Here is an 18,005-nt window from a genome sequence, read left to right as displayed (position 1 = left end):
GGGATCATAGGAGTTGTAGGCCAAAACATCTGAAGAGCCACAGTTTGGGGATGCCTGTGTTAAAACATGCAGCTACCACTGAAAACGGCAACTGGTTATTTAATTCCCCTGCTAAAAAGGCAGCAATGTGTTGATTCTCACCATCCCATTCCATAAGATCTAGAGCAGGGGTGGCCAACTCCCAAGAGACTGTGATCTACTCACAGAGTTAAAAACTGGCAGTGATCTACCCCCCTTTTTGTGGTTCAGGTCAAAGTTGTTGAACTTTTTTTAGGAAGGAGGAAGACCGATTTTGGGGGGGGGGGGTTGTCAGGTCAAAGTTGTTGAGTTTTTTCAGGGAGGAGGTAAAATGTTGAGCTTTTCTTAGGGGAGCCACAGTTGTTCAGCTTCTTTGGGGGAGCCAATGATCTACCAGTGATCTACTGCAGACATCCAATGATCTACCGGTAGATCACGATCTACCTGTTGAACATGCCTGATCTAGAGCAAGACAGGTAAACAAAGACTGCTACAAAAGTGAATGCCTTCCCCTGTGCTTCTTTTGTGAGCAGCATAAGGCAATTTAGAATCCTGAAATTCTGGTGCTATACATTGAGTGAAACCGCAACACATTTAAGGCTGTTTGATAAGGAAATATATTCAGAGACATTCCCTCCCCCACCCCAATTTTCTTCCCTGGAGAAACAACGCACCATGCACAGTCACATCAAATTCCTTTTTGTTTTCGCCTGCCTTGTTTGTTGCTACGCACTGGTAATGGCCAGTATCCGAGACTTCAGTCCGCGAGATGAGAAGCTTGCGTCCATTTAGTAAGATCTTATATCCGACTCCCCCTTCAATAGGCTGGCCATTTTTCAACCACCTAGTGGATTAAAAAGCAGGTCTCGTTTGTATAAGCTAGGGGATCATAAAATACCTGCGAAAGTATTCACAAACTAACACAGGCTACGGAGGCCGAGCTTCATTCAGAGTCTGACACTTTGCCCAGCGAACTACTATGGATTACGTTTGTTCAGGTCTCTCAATTCTGCATTTGTCCAGCCTGTAGAAGTGGAAGGAGTCTGCTCTCTGACTTGCCCAGTGAACTCCAAGCTCTGGGTTCCAGATTTTCCAAGTTCTCCAGCTTCCATCTTGGACACTGACTTCAAATACCCTGAACTAGAGAGAATGCTCTCCATTTCTAAATATATATATATGGCCATCCACATAGCTGCCAAGTCTCCCGTTTTCCCCGGGAAACCCCCGTTTTTACTTACCTTTTCCCAGTGGTCCCCCATATCACTTCGTCTCCTGTTTTTCTTCGTTATTTTCTCCTGCCGGTGGCCATTTTTCCCCTTTCTGATTTGCCCTTCTATGGGCACAAAAAATGGCCGCCACCGGCTTCAAAAGTCGCATCTACGCATGACTGGAAGTGTCGGCGGCAGCCATTTTGGTGCCCATAGATGGGCGGGGCGACACCAGAAGTTGCGTCGACGCACTTCCGGTCATGCGTAGAAGCTACTTTTGAAGCCGGCGGTGGTCATTTTTGGTGCCCATAGAAGGGCAAAGCGACACCGGAAGTTACGTCGACACAACTTCCGGTGTCACACAGCTGCCAGTCCCGGATTCTGCAGTCCGGGACTTGGAAGGTAAGGGCTATCCATAGTACAGGTTTGATCTTGATGTGCACATATATTAGCTTCTCTTCCTCATGCTAACACAAGTTGTATCAGCAAGGTAAAGCATGGGAAACCATTGCATTCACGGGAAACCAGGAACAGAGAAAAAGAAGGAAAGTGGATTCTTGTAGGAAGGTAAACAATGGAAGGGAAGAAAACAGTGAATGGACACTGGAATCTTGGGAATGAATGATGCTCATTGTACTCTAAAGGTTCAATGTGAACCACATCGGTAGAACATAAAACTCTTAATTGCAGGGTTGTGGGTTCGAGTCCTACACTGGGCACAAAGATTCCTGCAATGCAGGGGGTTGGACTAGCTGATCTTTGTGGTGCCTTCCAACTCTACCATTCTATGATTCTATGACATCCGTGCCCAAAGAGCCTTTCCCAATGGTCCCTGAAACATTCCATAAGTAATTGGCACCTGACCAAGGACTCCACTGACCTCTACTTCATGGTTATAGACAAAACTATACAGTGGTACCTCGCTAGACGAATGCCTCACGGCACGAAAAAATCGCAGACTCAGAAGATGAAGTTTTCTATGGCCACGCCATAGAAAACTTCACAAGACGAAGCAGGGCAGGGGCGCCGCGAAGAGGAGAAAGTCAGACCGAGCCTCCTGCGGGAAGCCCGCCTGCCTCGCGCATCCGCCACCGCCATCGCCCGGCTTCCGCAGGGACATGGCGACTGGCAGCGCCACACCGAAACGGCCACCGGCAGCCGAGCAGCAGCCAGATCCCCTCTCACTCTCACCTTAAGCCACCGTGCAGAACCCCGAGGGAGTGGATCCCCTTCTTGCCTGGGTGCACGGGAGAGCTGCATGCGCGCAAACGGGAGAGGCCAACCAGACAACCGGCCTGCCTGCGCATGAACGGGCTGTCTGTCTGGTTGGGCGCGAGGGTCCGGCTGCTGGGGAAGGAGGGAGGGAGCCTCTCCCTGGCCCTCCTCCTGCTTCCTCCTCCCCAGAGCTTTTAAAACTTCCAGCCGTGGCAGGTGAGTTGGCGCCTTTTTTTGGCGCTATTTTTTCCCCCATAGGAACACATTAATTAAATTTCAATGCATTCCTATGGGAAACCGTGCTTCGCAAGACGGAATTTTCACAATACGAAATGACTCGTGGAACGAATTAATTTCGTCTTGCGAGGAGGTACCACTGTACTTTGGCTTAGCATATAAGGTTTTGTTTTCTTTCTGCATGTTAACTCTAATATCTCTTTCAGCTGTTTGCTTTCTAGGCCATGGAAAAAATGATGGGGTGGGGGGTGGGAACCAGGAAAGAAAGATCAACCTTTTTAAAAAGCAGAGGTGCTCAAGATATTCTCCATCTTCACAAAAGCTAGAAAAATGTCCTAGCAGGCACAAGAAACAACAGAGCAACTACATAAAACATGGCATCCTGTATAATCTGAGGTTTTAGGAGTCTAAGGCAGATCTGTGACTTGACTCCTGAAATTATGGATGGATTTATCTTAGCCAGCCCAGTTGTGCACAAAATGCGTAATACTGCATCAGAAAATTATAGTTCCACCAAAGGAAGATGACAACTATACCATAGGAAAGGCACTACTACCGGTACTACTTCCTATTCTACTACTTCCTATTCTAGAACTTTTTAAACCTTTGCTAACCTACTTCCTTTTCTTTGCTCTTCCAACCAAAATCTGACAAAAGTTGTGGATTTCTTTTTCTGTTCCTTTGTCTCTCATTTTGCATTGAGCAATAGCTTCTTACGTGATTGTTGGTGGAGGCGTTCCTGTTACCGGGCAGTCCAGCTCCAGGGAGCTGTGGAGAATCACGATATAATCTGTAGATTCATTTTCCCCTTCCACACTTGGTGGCACTGGAAAGACAGCAAACCCAAAGTCGCAAATAAAAGTACTGTCAGAATTTTAAAAAAGCAAATGATTTAAAATACTATTTCATGGTCTGTCCTTTCTTGAACGATGCAAAATTTCATTGGACAAGAGATGGTTTAGAGCTTATACTTTCTGCAGCAATTTATTTACAAGTCGAACTGCTAGCACAGAAGCATAAAAAACTAGCACAAATTTCCAAGCAGCATCAGTCCACCACCAACCCCAAACCCTGCAAGTGGTGCATTGTGATGTAATGAAACATGCCACTGAACTTTAGACAACGAAACCATTGATAAATTGGTTTGGTTTAAAGAAACACGTTAATGAGGAGTTGCTAAATCTCCCAGCCCTGTCTATTGTTCCCCATCAATAACAAAATCTGTATGTCACACAAACGGAGAGGAATAGTCCATTATAAATTTAATAGAGAGGCTATATAACACCAGTCCTGAAAGATCTACATTTGGTTCCCAGTACATTTCCAAGCACAATTCAGAGTGTTGGTGCTGAACTTTATAGCCCTAAACCAAACTGCAGCCCTCCAGATGTTTTGGCCTACAATTCCCATGATCCCTAGCTAACAGGACCAGTGGTTGGGGAAGATGGGAATTGTAGTCCAAAACATCTGGAGGGCCAAAGTTTGGGGGTGCCTGCCCTAAACAGCCTCGGCCCAGTATACCTGAAGGAGTGTCTCCACCCCCATCATTCAGCCCAGACACTGAGGTCCAGCTCCGAGGGCCTTCTGGCAGTTCCCTCACTGCACGAAGTGAGGTTACAGGGAACCAGGCAGAGGGCCCTCTTGGTAGTGGTGCCTACCCTCTGAAAAGCCCTCCCATCATATGTCAAGGAAATAAACAACTATCTGACTTTTAGAAGACATCTGAAGGCAGCCATGTTTAGGGAAGTTTTTAACATTTGATGTTTTATCATGTTTTTAATATTCCATTGGGAGCCGCCTGAGTGGCTGGGGAGGCCCGGCCAGATGGGCGGGGTATAAGTAATAAATAATAGTAATAATAATAATAAATCACATAAAGAATTAAACAGTCCTATCTTGGTGCCATCCAGATGTTTTGGGTCTAAACTCCCATTATCCCTGACTGGCTGAGGTTGGTGGGAGCTGGACACCAACATCTGGAAAACAACAGGTTGGGGAAGGTTGACGTAAGTGAAACTTGTGGAAATACCTAGTTGACAGTGGCAGGTTAAAAAAAAGCTTAAACTCTGTTTTTACACACCTAGGATTTCCACATCGTATTTGATTTCCTTCTCTCCTGCTATGCTGGTAGCCACACAGACATACTGGCCATCATCAGCCTCTCCAGCAGTCATGATTTCCAGCTTCCTTCCACCAGACACAATGTGCAGGTTGTCGCTCGCTTTCACAGGAACCCCATCCTTCAGCCAGGTGAGCAGGGGAGGTGGGTTGCCAGCAGCATTGCACTCCAGTACCAGGGAACTGCCAGAAACCACCTGCTTATTCTGGATTGCTTCAGAGTCGCCCTCAATAACTGGAGGAACTGGAAGGAAATGGAGAGGAAAGAGGAGACCACTCAAAAACCCAAGCCATTATCTTCTGTGACCACTCAAAAACCCAAGCCACTATCAAATCAATTGGTGTGGTTCCATCCCAGGTAACTCAGCCTCCAAGGAATTATATTGTCTGGCAAAACCATGGTTAATAAGAGGCATTTCAACCAGGACAGTATTTTCAGGCTGGTCAATGCCACAAAGTAAGTGAGGACACCCATTGGTTAAACTGGCTTTTTGTAAGGAAAGCCATCTTTTTAAAATTCAAAGCTGTCATATGTTGCGGGATTTCCTCATGACAAGCAAAATAAGTAATTTCCAGGGAGAAAGCTCAACAGCTGAATCACTCTGAGCTGCTTCTCGACTTGTGACTTTTCTCTGAATAATGCCTGGGGGTAGTGATTGTTGATGGGCAGTCTCAACATTGTGGTGGACCCATAAAGTGTAAGAACTGGGTTGCGCCAAATTAAAACATAAGAACTCAATAAGAGCCCCACTTGGTCGGACCAGGGGCCTATCTGCTCAATCACCATCCTATTCTCATGGTGGTCAACCAGACAGGTTTGAGAACCCTATAAACAGAACCTCTGGACAGTACCACTTGTGTTCCCCAGGAACTGATACCTATTGCTTCTGTGATACCAGAGGTAATATATACCTGTATACCTGAAGGAGTGCCTCCACCCCCCATCATCCAGCCCCAGACACCGAGGTCCAGCTCCGAGGGCCTTCTGGCGGTTCCCTCCCTGCGAGAAGTGAGGTTACAGGGATCCAGGTAGAGGGCCTTCTCGGTAGTGGCGCCCGCCCTGTGGAACGCCCTCCCATCAGATATCAAGGAAATAAACAACTATCTGACTTGTAGAAGACACCTGAAGGCAGCCCTGTTTAGGAAAGCATTAAATGTTTGATGTTTTATTGTGTTTTTAATATTTTGTTGGAAGCCGCCCAGAGTGGCTGGGGAAACCCAGCCAGATGGGCGGGGTATAAATGATAAATTATTATTATTATTATTATTATTATTATTATTATTATTATTATTATGCCATCATGATGACTAGCAGCCACTGTTGGCAGGGATGTCCAACAGGTCGATCGCGATCTACTGGTAGATCCTGCTAGGTTTTGATAGATCGCTTTCGATCTCTGGCTCCCTTTCCTTAGCGTTGCTAAAACTGACTCCTGCCCCGTCCCCCATTGTTGTTTGATCTCTGGAAGGGAAGATGGAGCTTTCTCTGTGCTGCTGTTTTCATCCATAGCAATCTTTTTGTGAATGACTTTACCCATTGCCTTTAAATTTCCTCCTCCCTAAAAAAAGCTCAACAAGTTTAGCTGAATCTAGCTGAAAGGAGATTACAGTCTTTTGAGAATTGGCCACTCCTGCTCTATGGGTTTGCCTAAAGGTAAAGGTAAAGGGACCCCTGACCATTAGGTCCAGTCGTGACCGACTCTGGGGTTGCGCGCTCATCTCGCATTATTGGCTGAGGGAGCCGGCGTATAGCTTCCAGGCCATGTGGCCAGCATGACTAAGCCGCTTCTGGCAAACCAGAGCAGTGCATGGAAACGCCGTTTACCTTCCCGCCAGAGCGATACCTATTTATCTACTTGCACTTTTTGGCATGCTTTCAAACTGCTAGGTTGGCAGGAGCTGGGACCGAGCAACGGGACCTCACCCCATCGCAGGGATTCAAACCGCCAACCTTCTGATCGGCAAGCCCTAGGCTCTGTGGTTTAGACCACAGCGCCACCCGTGTCCTGCCCAGATCAGCTGAATAGATCAAATTCCAGTTTTCTGACTGCATGCTGAACAAAAAAGTGTGTTCTTTCTCGTCTGCTTCCTACCGTAGACATCCACTAGGAATATTTTTTCAGCAGTCCCAGCTACGTTGGTTGCCTGGCAGCTGTACTTTGCAGAATCAGAAACTTGAGCATGAGGAATCTGAAGGAATTGCCCCCTGTCCAGGTAAAGAGCTTCTGGGCTAGACGCAATAGGGTGTCCATCTTTATACCACGTTATGGTAGGAGCTGGGATTCCCCTTGTCTCACATTCCAGCTTTAGCACACTGTTCAGCAATGTTGACACTTCAGTGGTAATGTTTCCGCCTTTGATTGCAGGTAGGACTGTTTTCAGGGAGGGAAATGGAGGAGAAAAACAGTAAAAATCAAGATCCAAAGAAGAGGAAGCCAGAGCTTAATTATTACTTGGTTTGTAAAGGGCTTTCAGTGGACAAATTGTTTTCCCCCACCCCACCCCACAACAGCAAAAACAAAACAAAAAACATGGTGCAGTTTCCTCTACCCACCATCTGTAACAGTAGCATCTGGGAACAGATTTGCCACAATAGTTTTCATTGGTCAAATGGTCTCCTAATGGGAGAAACTAGCAAGAGACAGGAAAAAATCTATGCTATTTGGAACCATCTTCAAAATATAAACTCAGATGTGCAGTGTTTGTGAACACTCTTATTTGCTCATTGCATTAAGTGTTGAAACAGAGTTTAGACTAAAGCATGGCATATGCTTCAAAATATATAAACTGTTAACTATTACAAAATATAATCCACTATTGCAAAGTACTCAAAGCATCTAGTAGTCAATAAATCGGGGTGCCTCTGATGTTTAGATAGCAACCTGTATAATAACTTTGAATTTGCTTTCAAACCCACGTTGAACATTTCTCTGAACTGCATAACGCTTGGATCCATGTTTGGGTGTGTGAGAGAAAAACAAAAAGAGAGCACATATCCCATCTATTTTAAAGAGACTACATGCACATTCAGGACAGGGATTATTGCACATTATGCTGGTGAAGCCATCTGCCCAAACACAACATATGCCTTCCTGAGCATAAGGACTATTCCATTTCATTTCACCCTGGGTAAAAGAAGAGTAAAAAGGGAGTTTGCTGAACCATGTGGATCCTGCAGCCTAATTCAAACAGAGGGGAGTTCCAGAGTTGAAGGGGAAAACATCTATGTAAATCAATAATAAAATGAACGGATTGCTTCACTGACACTCAGCCAGCCATTGTCAGCCAGCTCAGCACACCAAAAAAGCAAAATAATATGGGGCTCAGATTGGCTACGAAGAGCCTTAAGTTTCACCCTAAACACCCTTTGTGCCTTCCCTCAGGAGACCCGACTCATATTTTGAGAACCACAAGTAACACTTCAACACTGCGCTGGTTTCAGCATTCCTTGAAACCCAGAATAATTCCCCTGTCCTCCGGAGGCAACAGCTTATGTGGATTCCTAGCCAAAAACAATGTATGTAAACTAATCATTCGCAGATGCTCCTGCGAGACACTGCAAGCGACATCCACTGCGCACACAAGCCAAACCCTCAATGAGTAGCTTGACTTCTGGGGGAGGTAATGTTTGCCTGCCAATGTAAGCCCCGTGCTGCCAAACAAGTCGGTTGGTTGCAACCTGCCAACACCCCAGGTTCCAAGATATCATTCAAAATGGCACTTTAAAGATGGGAAAGGCCGAATAAAACAAACACTGCTGGGGCAGGGGTGTTGCATGAATGACGGGTGACCTCCTGTCTAAGACCTCTTCAGGCAAACATTTCCCCACCTGTTACAAAATGGGCTCATCTGACCTGTCCATCATTTTGATGCTACTATCCGTACCTAAGGGACCCAGGTGGCGCTGTGGGTTAAACCACAGAGTCTAGGGCTTGCTGATCAGAAGGTCGGCGGTTCGAATCCCTGCAACGGGGTGAGCTCCCGTTGCTCGGTCCCAGCTCCTGCCCACCTAGCAGTTCGAAAGCACATCAAAGTGCAAGTAGATAAATAGGGACCGCTCCAGCGGGAAGTTAAACGGCGTTTCCGTGGTGTTGCTCTGGTTCGCCAGAAGCAGCTTTGTCATGCTGGCCACATGACCTGGAAGCTATCTGCGGACAAACGCCGGCTCCCTCGGCCTATAGAGCGAGATGAGCGCCGCAACCCCAGAGTCGGACACGACTGGACCTGATGGTTAGGGGCCCCTTTACCTTTACCTTTATCCGTACCTAAGGAGATCCCAGGGTCTCTTTGAGCCTATTATCAGCACAGACAGACAGGATTGATTTAGTTTCTACACAAAGAGGAGCCCTGCACTACGCCAGATCCAGGGATGGGGAAGGAATTTGGCTCAGTTTGCATTTTAATGTGAACCTGTTAGGAAAACATTCTTTAAGAAGCAGATAAAAGTTCCTGGAAGCTTTAAAGAGGGTTTTCTTTAAAGAATTTTCTTTAGTGTGTAGGTGTGATTGATGTCAGCTGGAGGTGCAAATAAAGGGAGGAAGTTGCAGGATCCAATTTCCACACGAGGAAAGCACACACACACACACACACACACACACACACTGTCAGCACGCACGCTGATAACAAGTTTGGAAGTAAGACAATGTGTACTGCTGGTACTGTGAGTTTTGCTGTGTCGGGATTGTTAATTACTGGACTGAGATTATACCGTGCTGGAGAGATGAAGAAGGAATGTAAATAGCTTGTATATTATAGTAACAGAAATGCTTGTGCAACCAGTGAAGAAATAAAGAAGCTCTTGACTGTGAATTTGAGTATGACTCCTGTTCTTGACCTCTGTCTCCGGGAAAACTCTGCTACAAACAGTATGAAGTGGTTTTACCGAGGTGCCACCACACATGAGGAAGCGCAGCAGAAGTGTGTGGGCGGTAACCTCTAATAGAAACAGCTTGATACCCTGTTTCTCCTAAAATAAGCCATAGCAGGATTTTTAAGCATTCAAGGAATATAAGCCATACCCCGAAAATAAGCCATAGTGATAGGCAGTTTAACCTTGTAGGTTAAACTGTACCATACTTAATAAAAATAAGACATCTCCTGAAAATAAGCCATTGTGTGTGTGTTTTTCTAGGAAAAATAAATATAAGACAGTGTCTTACTTTTCCGAGAAACACAGTATGCACTCGTAACTAGCCTTCAAATTCACACTTCTCAAAATTTTGCAATGCAGTTGCATGTGAAGACCCGCAAAACCACCCCCAAAATAAATACACAATAGACACAGGATTTTAGTTTAAGGGTTTCTGGCAATAATTTGGCCACAACTTTATTGAATTACAGCATGTGAGTTGTTGCTTAGGCATTGGTTCCCGACTACCTGACCCTGCACCATGGCAGGGCAGGACTGACAACTGGACTCCACCAGGGGAAACATACGGAGGGAGCACGGAGTTGAGTGCAGGCTCCAGTTCACCCCATATGTTCCCAGGGACTCTGCTGCGGCCCTAACCCCTGAAAGGGGAGCGGACAAAAGCAAGGCGAGTCCCTGGATTCCTTTAACGGAATTCCCTAGCAGCAGCAATGGAGGGGCAGGCACAGCCAACAACGTCCCCGCCCCAAAACATTGAACCAATGCCTAACTGCCAACCTTACAAAGTTGTGACGATTTGCTACACGGTAGGCAAAAACCAAATGGCACCAGCCAATCAGCCAAATGGCAAAATTCCTACCGGGCTCCGAAACAGACGACCGCTAGACAGGCATAGCAAGGCCAGAGAACAGCCCTAAATATAGGGGTGGGAGGGTGGGTGATCCAATACACGTCGCACGAAAGAGAAAGCTCCCGGCAACGTGCAGCAGCTTAAATAGCCCCTCAGTAGCCAATAGACGACCCAACAGGCCAAATTTCTGCCTCAGCAACCGAGGGGCAACCAATGGCGTGTTGTGGCTATCCAAATGGTCCCGCCCCACAACAGGGAGGCAGTTTAGGTGATCTCACCACAACACGTGCTCTCCATGATGGAGGACACGATTTCTCTAACCAAATCATGCACCCAAATGCATGTTAGCAGAAAGTGTGCATAATGAACAGGGGCAGGACGTCCGGTTTCACCACTTGAGGTGAACCAGAAAGTGCCCTGCCACCTGCTCTGCTGGGCATCACCAGTTTCAGGCGAAATTGCATCCATCTGGGACAACATCCCACCCCAAATGGACATGATCTTGCTCGAAATTGGCACTCATGGTGGAGGTGGTGATGCAAGTGGGGCGCCTGCAGGAGTGCTGGGGGGGGGCTTTTGCCACCTGAGGCAGCAGCATAGCTGCCAAGTCTCCCGTTTTCCCCGGGAAATTCCCGTTTTCCCAGCTGTTCCTAGCTGAAAAAACGGATTTTTTTGTTTTTCCCCGGTTTATTCTGGCGCGGTGGCCATTTTGGAACTGGGCAAAGCTGCATCAAAAGTAACTTCTGAGCATGCTCCGCCCAGTTCCAAAATGGCGGCAGCGCTACTTCCGGTCTGCTATTTCCGGCCCGGTCCCTTATTTCTCTGACAGCAACTTGGCAAGTATGGGCAGCAGCCTCACCCAACCTAGTGGCTGGACCAGCTCTGATAATTAGATATGGATATCCCATCCCAGTTCTGCAAGGGGAAGGAACTCCAGCTGTCCTGTTGCATTTAAAAGAGGAAAATCTTTACAATTTGCATGGGGAAATGAAATAAAGAAAGACGAAATAAGAGTGCTTGTGAGGTGATAGCACAGTGGCTGTCCTCTTAACCATTCCCCCCTCTTCAAACAAACAAACAAACCTCCAGTATAGGTCACCTAGCTGGTACTTTGAATTACAAGCAAAAGTCTCCCTGGGAGCAACGGAACTTGAGGGTGTTCCCGTCAACCTTAGAGGGAGTTGTACAGAAAAATAATGGCTGGCCCATGATAATCTGTGCTGGCTGGCTGATCAATATTGGGGCTTTTCTAAACAACAAGATGGCTGACATGGGCAGCAAAGAAAAGAAAAAAGAGCTAACGGTGAGGACCATCACAAAAGAAAAACAAACAAATCACTGCTAACATTATTATAGGTTCTTATTATGATGGATATTTAAGAAATTTCTCATGTAATTTTGGCAAAGAGACACACACACACATGAATGAGACAAGCACTGCTAATGACTACAGTATTTCTTTTACAGGGAGCATACAGTACTAAAGTGCCAGATTAAAACCAGAGCTTGTGCAAACTCTGCAAGCAAAAATGACAATTCAAGGAGTATATTAAGATGAGAGCACAGTAGGGAAGGGAGATTTAAATCTACTGTTCAGCCTTAAACATTGAACAATACAGAGAGTAAATGTTTTAAAATTTCAAAGAGGTAGATATACTCCTTTTCTACAGCAAGTGCTCTCACATTTTGGCCAGGATTGAGTCTACAGGCATCTGCCCCAGCTGCAACAAAACATGTCTCTCCTGTATCAACCTCTATAGCCACAGCAGGTGCTTCCAACAGTTTGACTTCACCACCAATGGCTCATTCCTCCATTTGCCCCCGAGACAGACGGATGCCAACAACGAGTCTATAGGCTACAACAGGCATAGGCAAACTCGGCCCTCCAGATGTTTGGGGACTACAACTCCCATCATCCCTGACCACTGGTCCTGTTAGCTAGGGGTGGTGATGGGAGTTGTAGTCCCAAAACATCTGGAGGGCCGAGTTTGCCTATGCCTGGGCTACAACATGAATACCAAGTCTTGACTGCCCATAGACTGAACAACAGCATTAGGACCACAGGCTTCCGGGTTCAGCGCCAGCGCCGATCGGCGGGGTTTCGTCTCGTCTCCGAGACGGCCCGTCCCTGCTAGGAGTGGGGAGGGCAGCGAGAGCGACGCTGCGCCCCTTAGAACCTCGGGAAGGGCATCCCGGGGGCAATTTGCTCGGCACAGCCCCAATCCGGACTCCCCAACTCTTCGGTTAGCTCTAATAAGAGCTCCGGAGCGAGGAGGGTAGAAGTCGCGGGGGCCATTTTGAGCGGCAACGTTATTCTAGCAGGGAGAAGCTTCAAGCCGAAGGCGGAGAGCGCTGGATTCTTCCGAAAATAAAACGATTGGAAAAGACTGTAAGTAACCTCACGATTTGGATTATAAAACAATTTGGATCTGGGAGAGAGGGGAGAAAAGAGGAAGCCACCCCCCCCCCACGGCAACAAAAGAGACAGTAAATAGAAACCCGAAGCCATAAACAGAAGATTTGCAATTCAAAAGGATCCCTCAAAGGCATCAAAGAGAATCTCCCCTTTGATGCAGGGTGAGAAGGGGAGAGAGACTGTGGTTTATGACTGCCCTGCAGCAAGAGGTAAAGACTGAGAAAAATCTTTCTTTTCCTCGGGAGCCGGCAGCCCAGACAACCCAGTGAGTTGATTAGGATTTATGAGTCAATTTTTATTTCACTTTGTATTTCTGGACTTTCTGGAATTTCTTTTTTGGTTTAAATGTTTGTGAAATGTGAGTTCGAACTTTATTGTTAATAAGACTTGAAGAATGCAGCCAGCTTGTTAAAATGGAGTCGAGAAAATAAACTGTGATCATATTCCACCCCACGTGACAAGTTTTGACCTTGGCAGGATTGAATTATGTCAACAAAAAAGTGTTCCCCTGAGTTCCAGCGGTCTGTTTTGACCTTAATGTGGGAAACAAGAATAGAGCTATGTCAAGAGGAGACACGACGGCAAGAGTTACAGCAAAAATTTCAGATGGTGATGGCAGAATATGATTCCTTAGGAGATGAAGCTTTTGACACTGAAAAAGATGAATGTGAGAATGACAATGATGATGACTGTGATTTGGAAGGAAAAGATGAAGATGAGGACTGTGATGATTCAACACAAAATGAAGCACACCACGAAAAAAATGATGACTTTACTCTACAAAAAGTTGGATGGAGTGCCCTGCTTTTGAGGGGGGCACGATTGGTATTATTGGAACTCCAGAACGCCCACAGGGAAGAAGGAAAAAATATGCAGAGAAGAGAAGAAATTCAGGGGTCCTGTATGGTGGCCTGGATGGCAAAAGACTGTAAACAGGGGGTGGGGTGAAGGGAAAGTGATGTTGTGATTATATGGATGGATTAACAGGTTTATAACTGGTCTGCTGATTATGGAATTTGCTGGATTGGGGGGGTGGAGCCGGTAATCGGGGATGTAAGGTTAAATTGAGAATAGTTATAGTTTTAAAAGTGAATGGATTTTGGAAAATGTGAAAATATGGAGGCTTATAGAGGGAGAAAAAATTAGGCACGGGAAGATAAAATGGGAGTTTGATTTTTCAGTGATTTGAATATTAGATGAAAATGTTAACAATTGATTTATAAGTTGTATAAGATACAAAGGTGTATTTTTATAAAGTAAGAAACTGTTGCAGATGATAAAAAAGGGATGAAAACCGGGGAAGGGGGGGAGGGGAAGCCCACAAAATATGGTTTTACAATCATGAATGTAAGAAAAAATTTTCTGTTTTGTATTGTTTTTTTTTCTTTTTTTGCCCTTTCTTTTTTTTTCTTTTTTCCTATTTCTATTTTTCTCTTTTTTTTGGTATGACAATAGATGGTTGGATGGATGGCCTCCTGCGTACTGCCCTGGTTTGCTGGAGCTCCCTGGTGGCAGGGGGTCAGGGGAGGGGGAGGAGGACAGAAATCCAAGCATAAAATGGACCATCTCTGACTGTTCACATACATGGGATACTTCTGTGGCAGGGGAGGACCCATGTGGGTGGGTAGGAAGGAGGTGGAAAAGGTGTTTATGTATGTACCGTTTTTTTTGTTTTTTTGTATTCTGTAAAATTAATAAAAAGTATGTTTAAAAAAAAACAGCATTAGGACCACAACCTTTTTAAAATATGTTTTAAAAAACCTGTTCACTGTAACTCATGGCATAAGATAGAGTTAAAAGTATTAGGTATAAGCTTAGAGGACTCTGATTCTCCCTTAGCATGTTATCTGTTAGCTGGTTTTGTCATTACTGCTATGTTGGTTTGAGACCATTTAAAAAAGACTCTGTCAATGTTTATCCTTTTGTGCTCCGTCCCTTGGGAGCTGGATTACTGCATCAAAAACATACCCTCAGATTGAACCATGTAGGCAGACATTTTACATGCGCCCAGAAGACGTGGGAACAACTATACAGAGCCAAAGCAAAGGAGAGGAAGGTTTTGTTAGTCTAAAAACTTCCCTTCAACTTAAACAGAAATGAAACAAATCCAGTGGAAGAGGTGATTTCAGATTGCCTCTCTCTTTTTCACTTACTATCCTCTTAGAAGGCAGACTAGTAAATAGCTGATTAAATATTGTTATCATTTTTTGTCTAGGTCTCACACCCACCCTCTGGACGACTGTCTGCAGTTGGGGGTCAAAGAGTCTAGGAAAGGTAATTGGATACACTGCCCCAGCCAAACCTACATCCTCTGCCCTGTTTTATTTTGAAGGCCCAGAACATGTGGTCAGTTTGCATTACACAGACTGCCCCCACGCAGATTATTCACTCTCCCCACCCCCTTTTCGGTCTCCTGTCTGTTTTTGTTCTCTCTCCACTCCAATGCAGTCCTTGATGTGCAAGATCGCTAATGACCTCCTCTTAAGCATTCTGGCAGTCTATCACAAGTTCCCTGTCTCAATTATTACATGAGATTCAAGTTGTTCTGCCTGGCTTCTGTCAGGGCTAGACAATAATTACAACCCCCACATAAATCTCTGCTACGTTTTTCTGCTAGCCTTCCTTCCTTCCTTCCTTCAGTTCTGCTCGCAATCGATGCCCTGGAGAATGTCTGCAAATTCTCTACTTAGGCTGAAATTAACTAAGAAGTGAGGTCAAGCTTTCCTGACAAAGATCCCCCATTAACTCCTTCCGAGATAAACTGGTTCAGCAAAAAGAATCACCTTATCAATCTGGCAGTCTTCAGGCACTTTTAACAACTTTTTTTTTTACATATGTTGTTTGCTTATTTCATTTATGAATGACTTCCTATGAAGCATCGCAGAGCAAATGCCCAGCAAAGAATAATGGGTTTCTACTGGTTCAAAAGCTGGAGAGGGGGCAGGTTTTTTTGAATCTTGGGAGCACTGAATAAGAAAACTTTAATTTTGTTAATTGTCTCTGTGGCAGGTGCTATGTGCCTGGGAATAAATGATATAAACTAAAATGCATTTGCACTGAAAGAAGTGTGTGTGTGTGTGTGTGTGTGTGTGTGTGTGTGTGTGTGTTAACCAGGATTAGCAAGATCTTCCACTGTTTTCCTTACCAAAACAAACAGAAAAGATTTGCTAAGATCACTTACCGTGGATTGTGAGTTTGAGTTCCTTAAACTGTTTGCCAGCAGAATTGGCTGCACTGCACTGATAGCGCCCTTTGTCTATTCTCTGAGCACTCTTAATGTGCAGGATCTGGCCTTCATCCAAAACCTCAATATTAGGATCCCCTAAGAAGAGGGGCCTGCAGGAAAACAAAAACAAAAAAACACAGGCCACAATGAATAATCTGGAACTTAATTCTGCATAAACATGCCTAGGATTCCACTATGTTTAATACACCACTCCTTCATCTCATCAACACTGGGCTATTGTAACCAATCGGTTGTATCCAACTGGTGTCCCCAAACTGATGGCAAAATGGGTCTCCCACCAATGAAATGGGGATCATGGAAATATTTAGCAGTTCCCCCTCCCCCTTCATCCCTCCACCACCACCACCAATGCTGTTCTGAAAGGTCCCCCCACCTTCTAAATTCAGGGGAGATGCAAGAGCAAGAGGAAATTGCTGAGCAACACCATCATTCATTCATTCATTCAGCCTTTATTGGCATAATATCAAAATTTAAATGATAAACGTATTAAGATATGCTACAATGTCACTTCCAGATGACCTTTTTATTGAGCACTAATTCCCCTTTGGTTGCACCTAGTTTGTGGGGAGGTTATGCATTTTCATTCCAAATACACATTATTAAATGCAGTTTGATATGTTTTCAGTGAAGAGCACTGAACCAGAACATTTTAGGAAATATGAAAGCTAGTGAGTATCCAAGTTCAATGTCTGTATTTTAGTCCGGGAGATATGGATCCAGTCACAGTTCCTACTGAAATCTGCACAGATCTGAGTTCCTCGTGCATGTCCAGCCATAACCCTACTAGTTCAAACTGCTGCACATAAATGGTGCGTCTGCATTACAAAATTCAAATCAATGTGAAAATCTACTGAACTGTCACAGCGCCAGCAAACCAAGGAACTGTGGAAGCTGCAGTTCGAAGCAGGAAGCTAGGGATCAGCAAGAAGTCAACCCTTAGGGTTTCATTGAACAAAGTCACATTGTTCAACATCTAAACCCAGCTCAGAACAGTTTACATTTGTCATGTAGATGTGCCCAAACAATTTGAAGCCACAGTCTGCCAGCATTTATTCAATTATTAAGCTTCTTAACTCGGGATCTCCTTCCTTGGGGGGGGGGGGGTTGAAGTAGAGATTAGATGGCCATCTGTCATGGATGCTTTAGCTGAATTTCCTGGTTCCAAAGTGGTGCCAAAAGACCCAAAGATAAAGCATAAGGTAACAGCTACCGGCAACATTCTACACTGTACAGATTTCCAAGTTACAGTTGCCATTAGAATACAGTATCCACTTTGGCCACTGGCCTGCATTACTAAATGCTAATGCTATTTGTCCAAGAATATTTATATACTCCTTTTTTGTTGTCCAACTAACATTTGTACTGCCAAGTTCAATCCCCTTAATGGGCTTTTCCTGGAAGATGCATAGTTCAGAGGCTCAAAATCTCAACTCTGCAGTATACTGTGCTGGAATGTAACTCTGCGCATCTGTAAAAACATTTCACCTCCTCCTATATTCTGCCGAAAAAATGAAATAATAGGCTTGATCCACTTGAAATGTCCCCTAGGGTCACTCACATTTCATTTCATTTCATTTCATTAAGGCTTCCATTCACAGGTTTCCAATACACCGCTGTTCATGTGGGTGCTTTTTGAAGAGATATGAAAATGACATCTGCAGATTGATCTTAAAGCCATGGGAGTCTGCTGTATCGGTTCACACAAAGCCTTGTTTCACCCTGGGACTACTAACGTCACAAAAAGGTATGGTCTAATACAGGCATCCCCAAACTGCGGCCCTCCAACTCCCATGATCCCTAGCTAACAGGACCAGTGGTCGGGGAAG

At 45.1% G+C, this 18,005-nt stretch overlaps 1 protein-coding gene across 2 annotated transcripts in view; it reads right to left on the bottom strand.

Moving 5' to 3' along the window:
* Positions 1-18,005, bottom strand: part of HMCN1 (hemicentin 1) — a 275,559-nt gene that overhangs the window by 131,624 nt on the left and 125,930 nt on the right. For both annotated transcript variants that reach the window (XM_060276655.2, XM_060276656.2), the window contains exons 30-34: positions 16,114-16,268; positions 6,890-7,168; positions 4,759-5,040; positions 3,396-3,504; positions 693-862 (exon numbers count right to left, since the gene is read on the bottom strand). In XM_060276655.2, the coding sequence (XP_060132638.2) occupies positions 693-862; positions 3,396-3,504; positions 4,759-5,040; positions 6,890-7,168; positions 16,114-16,268 (995 nt within the window). The remainder of the gene's footprint in view (positions 1-692; positions 863-3,395; positions 3,505-4,758; positions 5,041-6,889; positions 7,169-16,113; positions 16,269-18,005) is intronic.

This window comes from Zootoca vivipara, chromosome 7 (assembly GCF_965207765.1).
Source record: "Zootoca vivipara chromosome 7, rZooViv2.hap1.1, whole genome shotgun sequence".
Classification (NCBI taxonomy): Eukaryota; Metazoa; Chordata; class Lepidosauria; order Squamata; family Lacertidae; genus Zootoca; species Zootoca vivipara.
The sequence above is the reverse complement of the archived record's forward strand: the minus strand, read 5'-3'. Positions and strand labels throughout refer to the sequence as shown.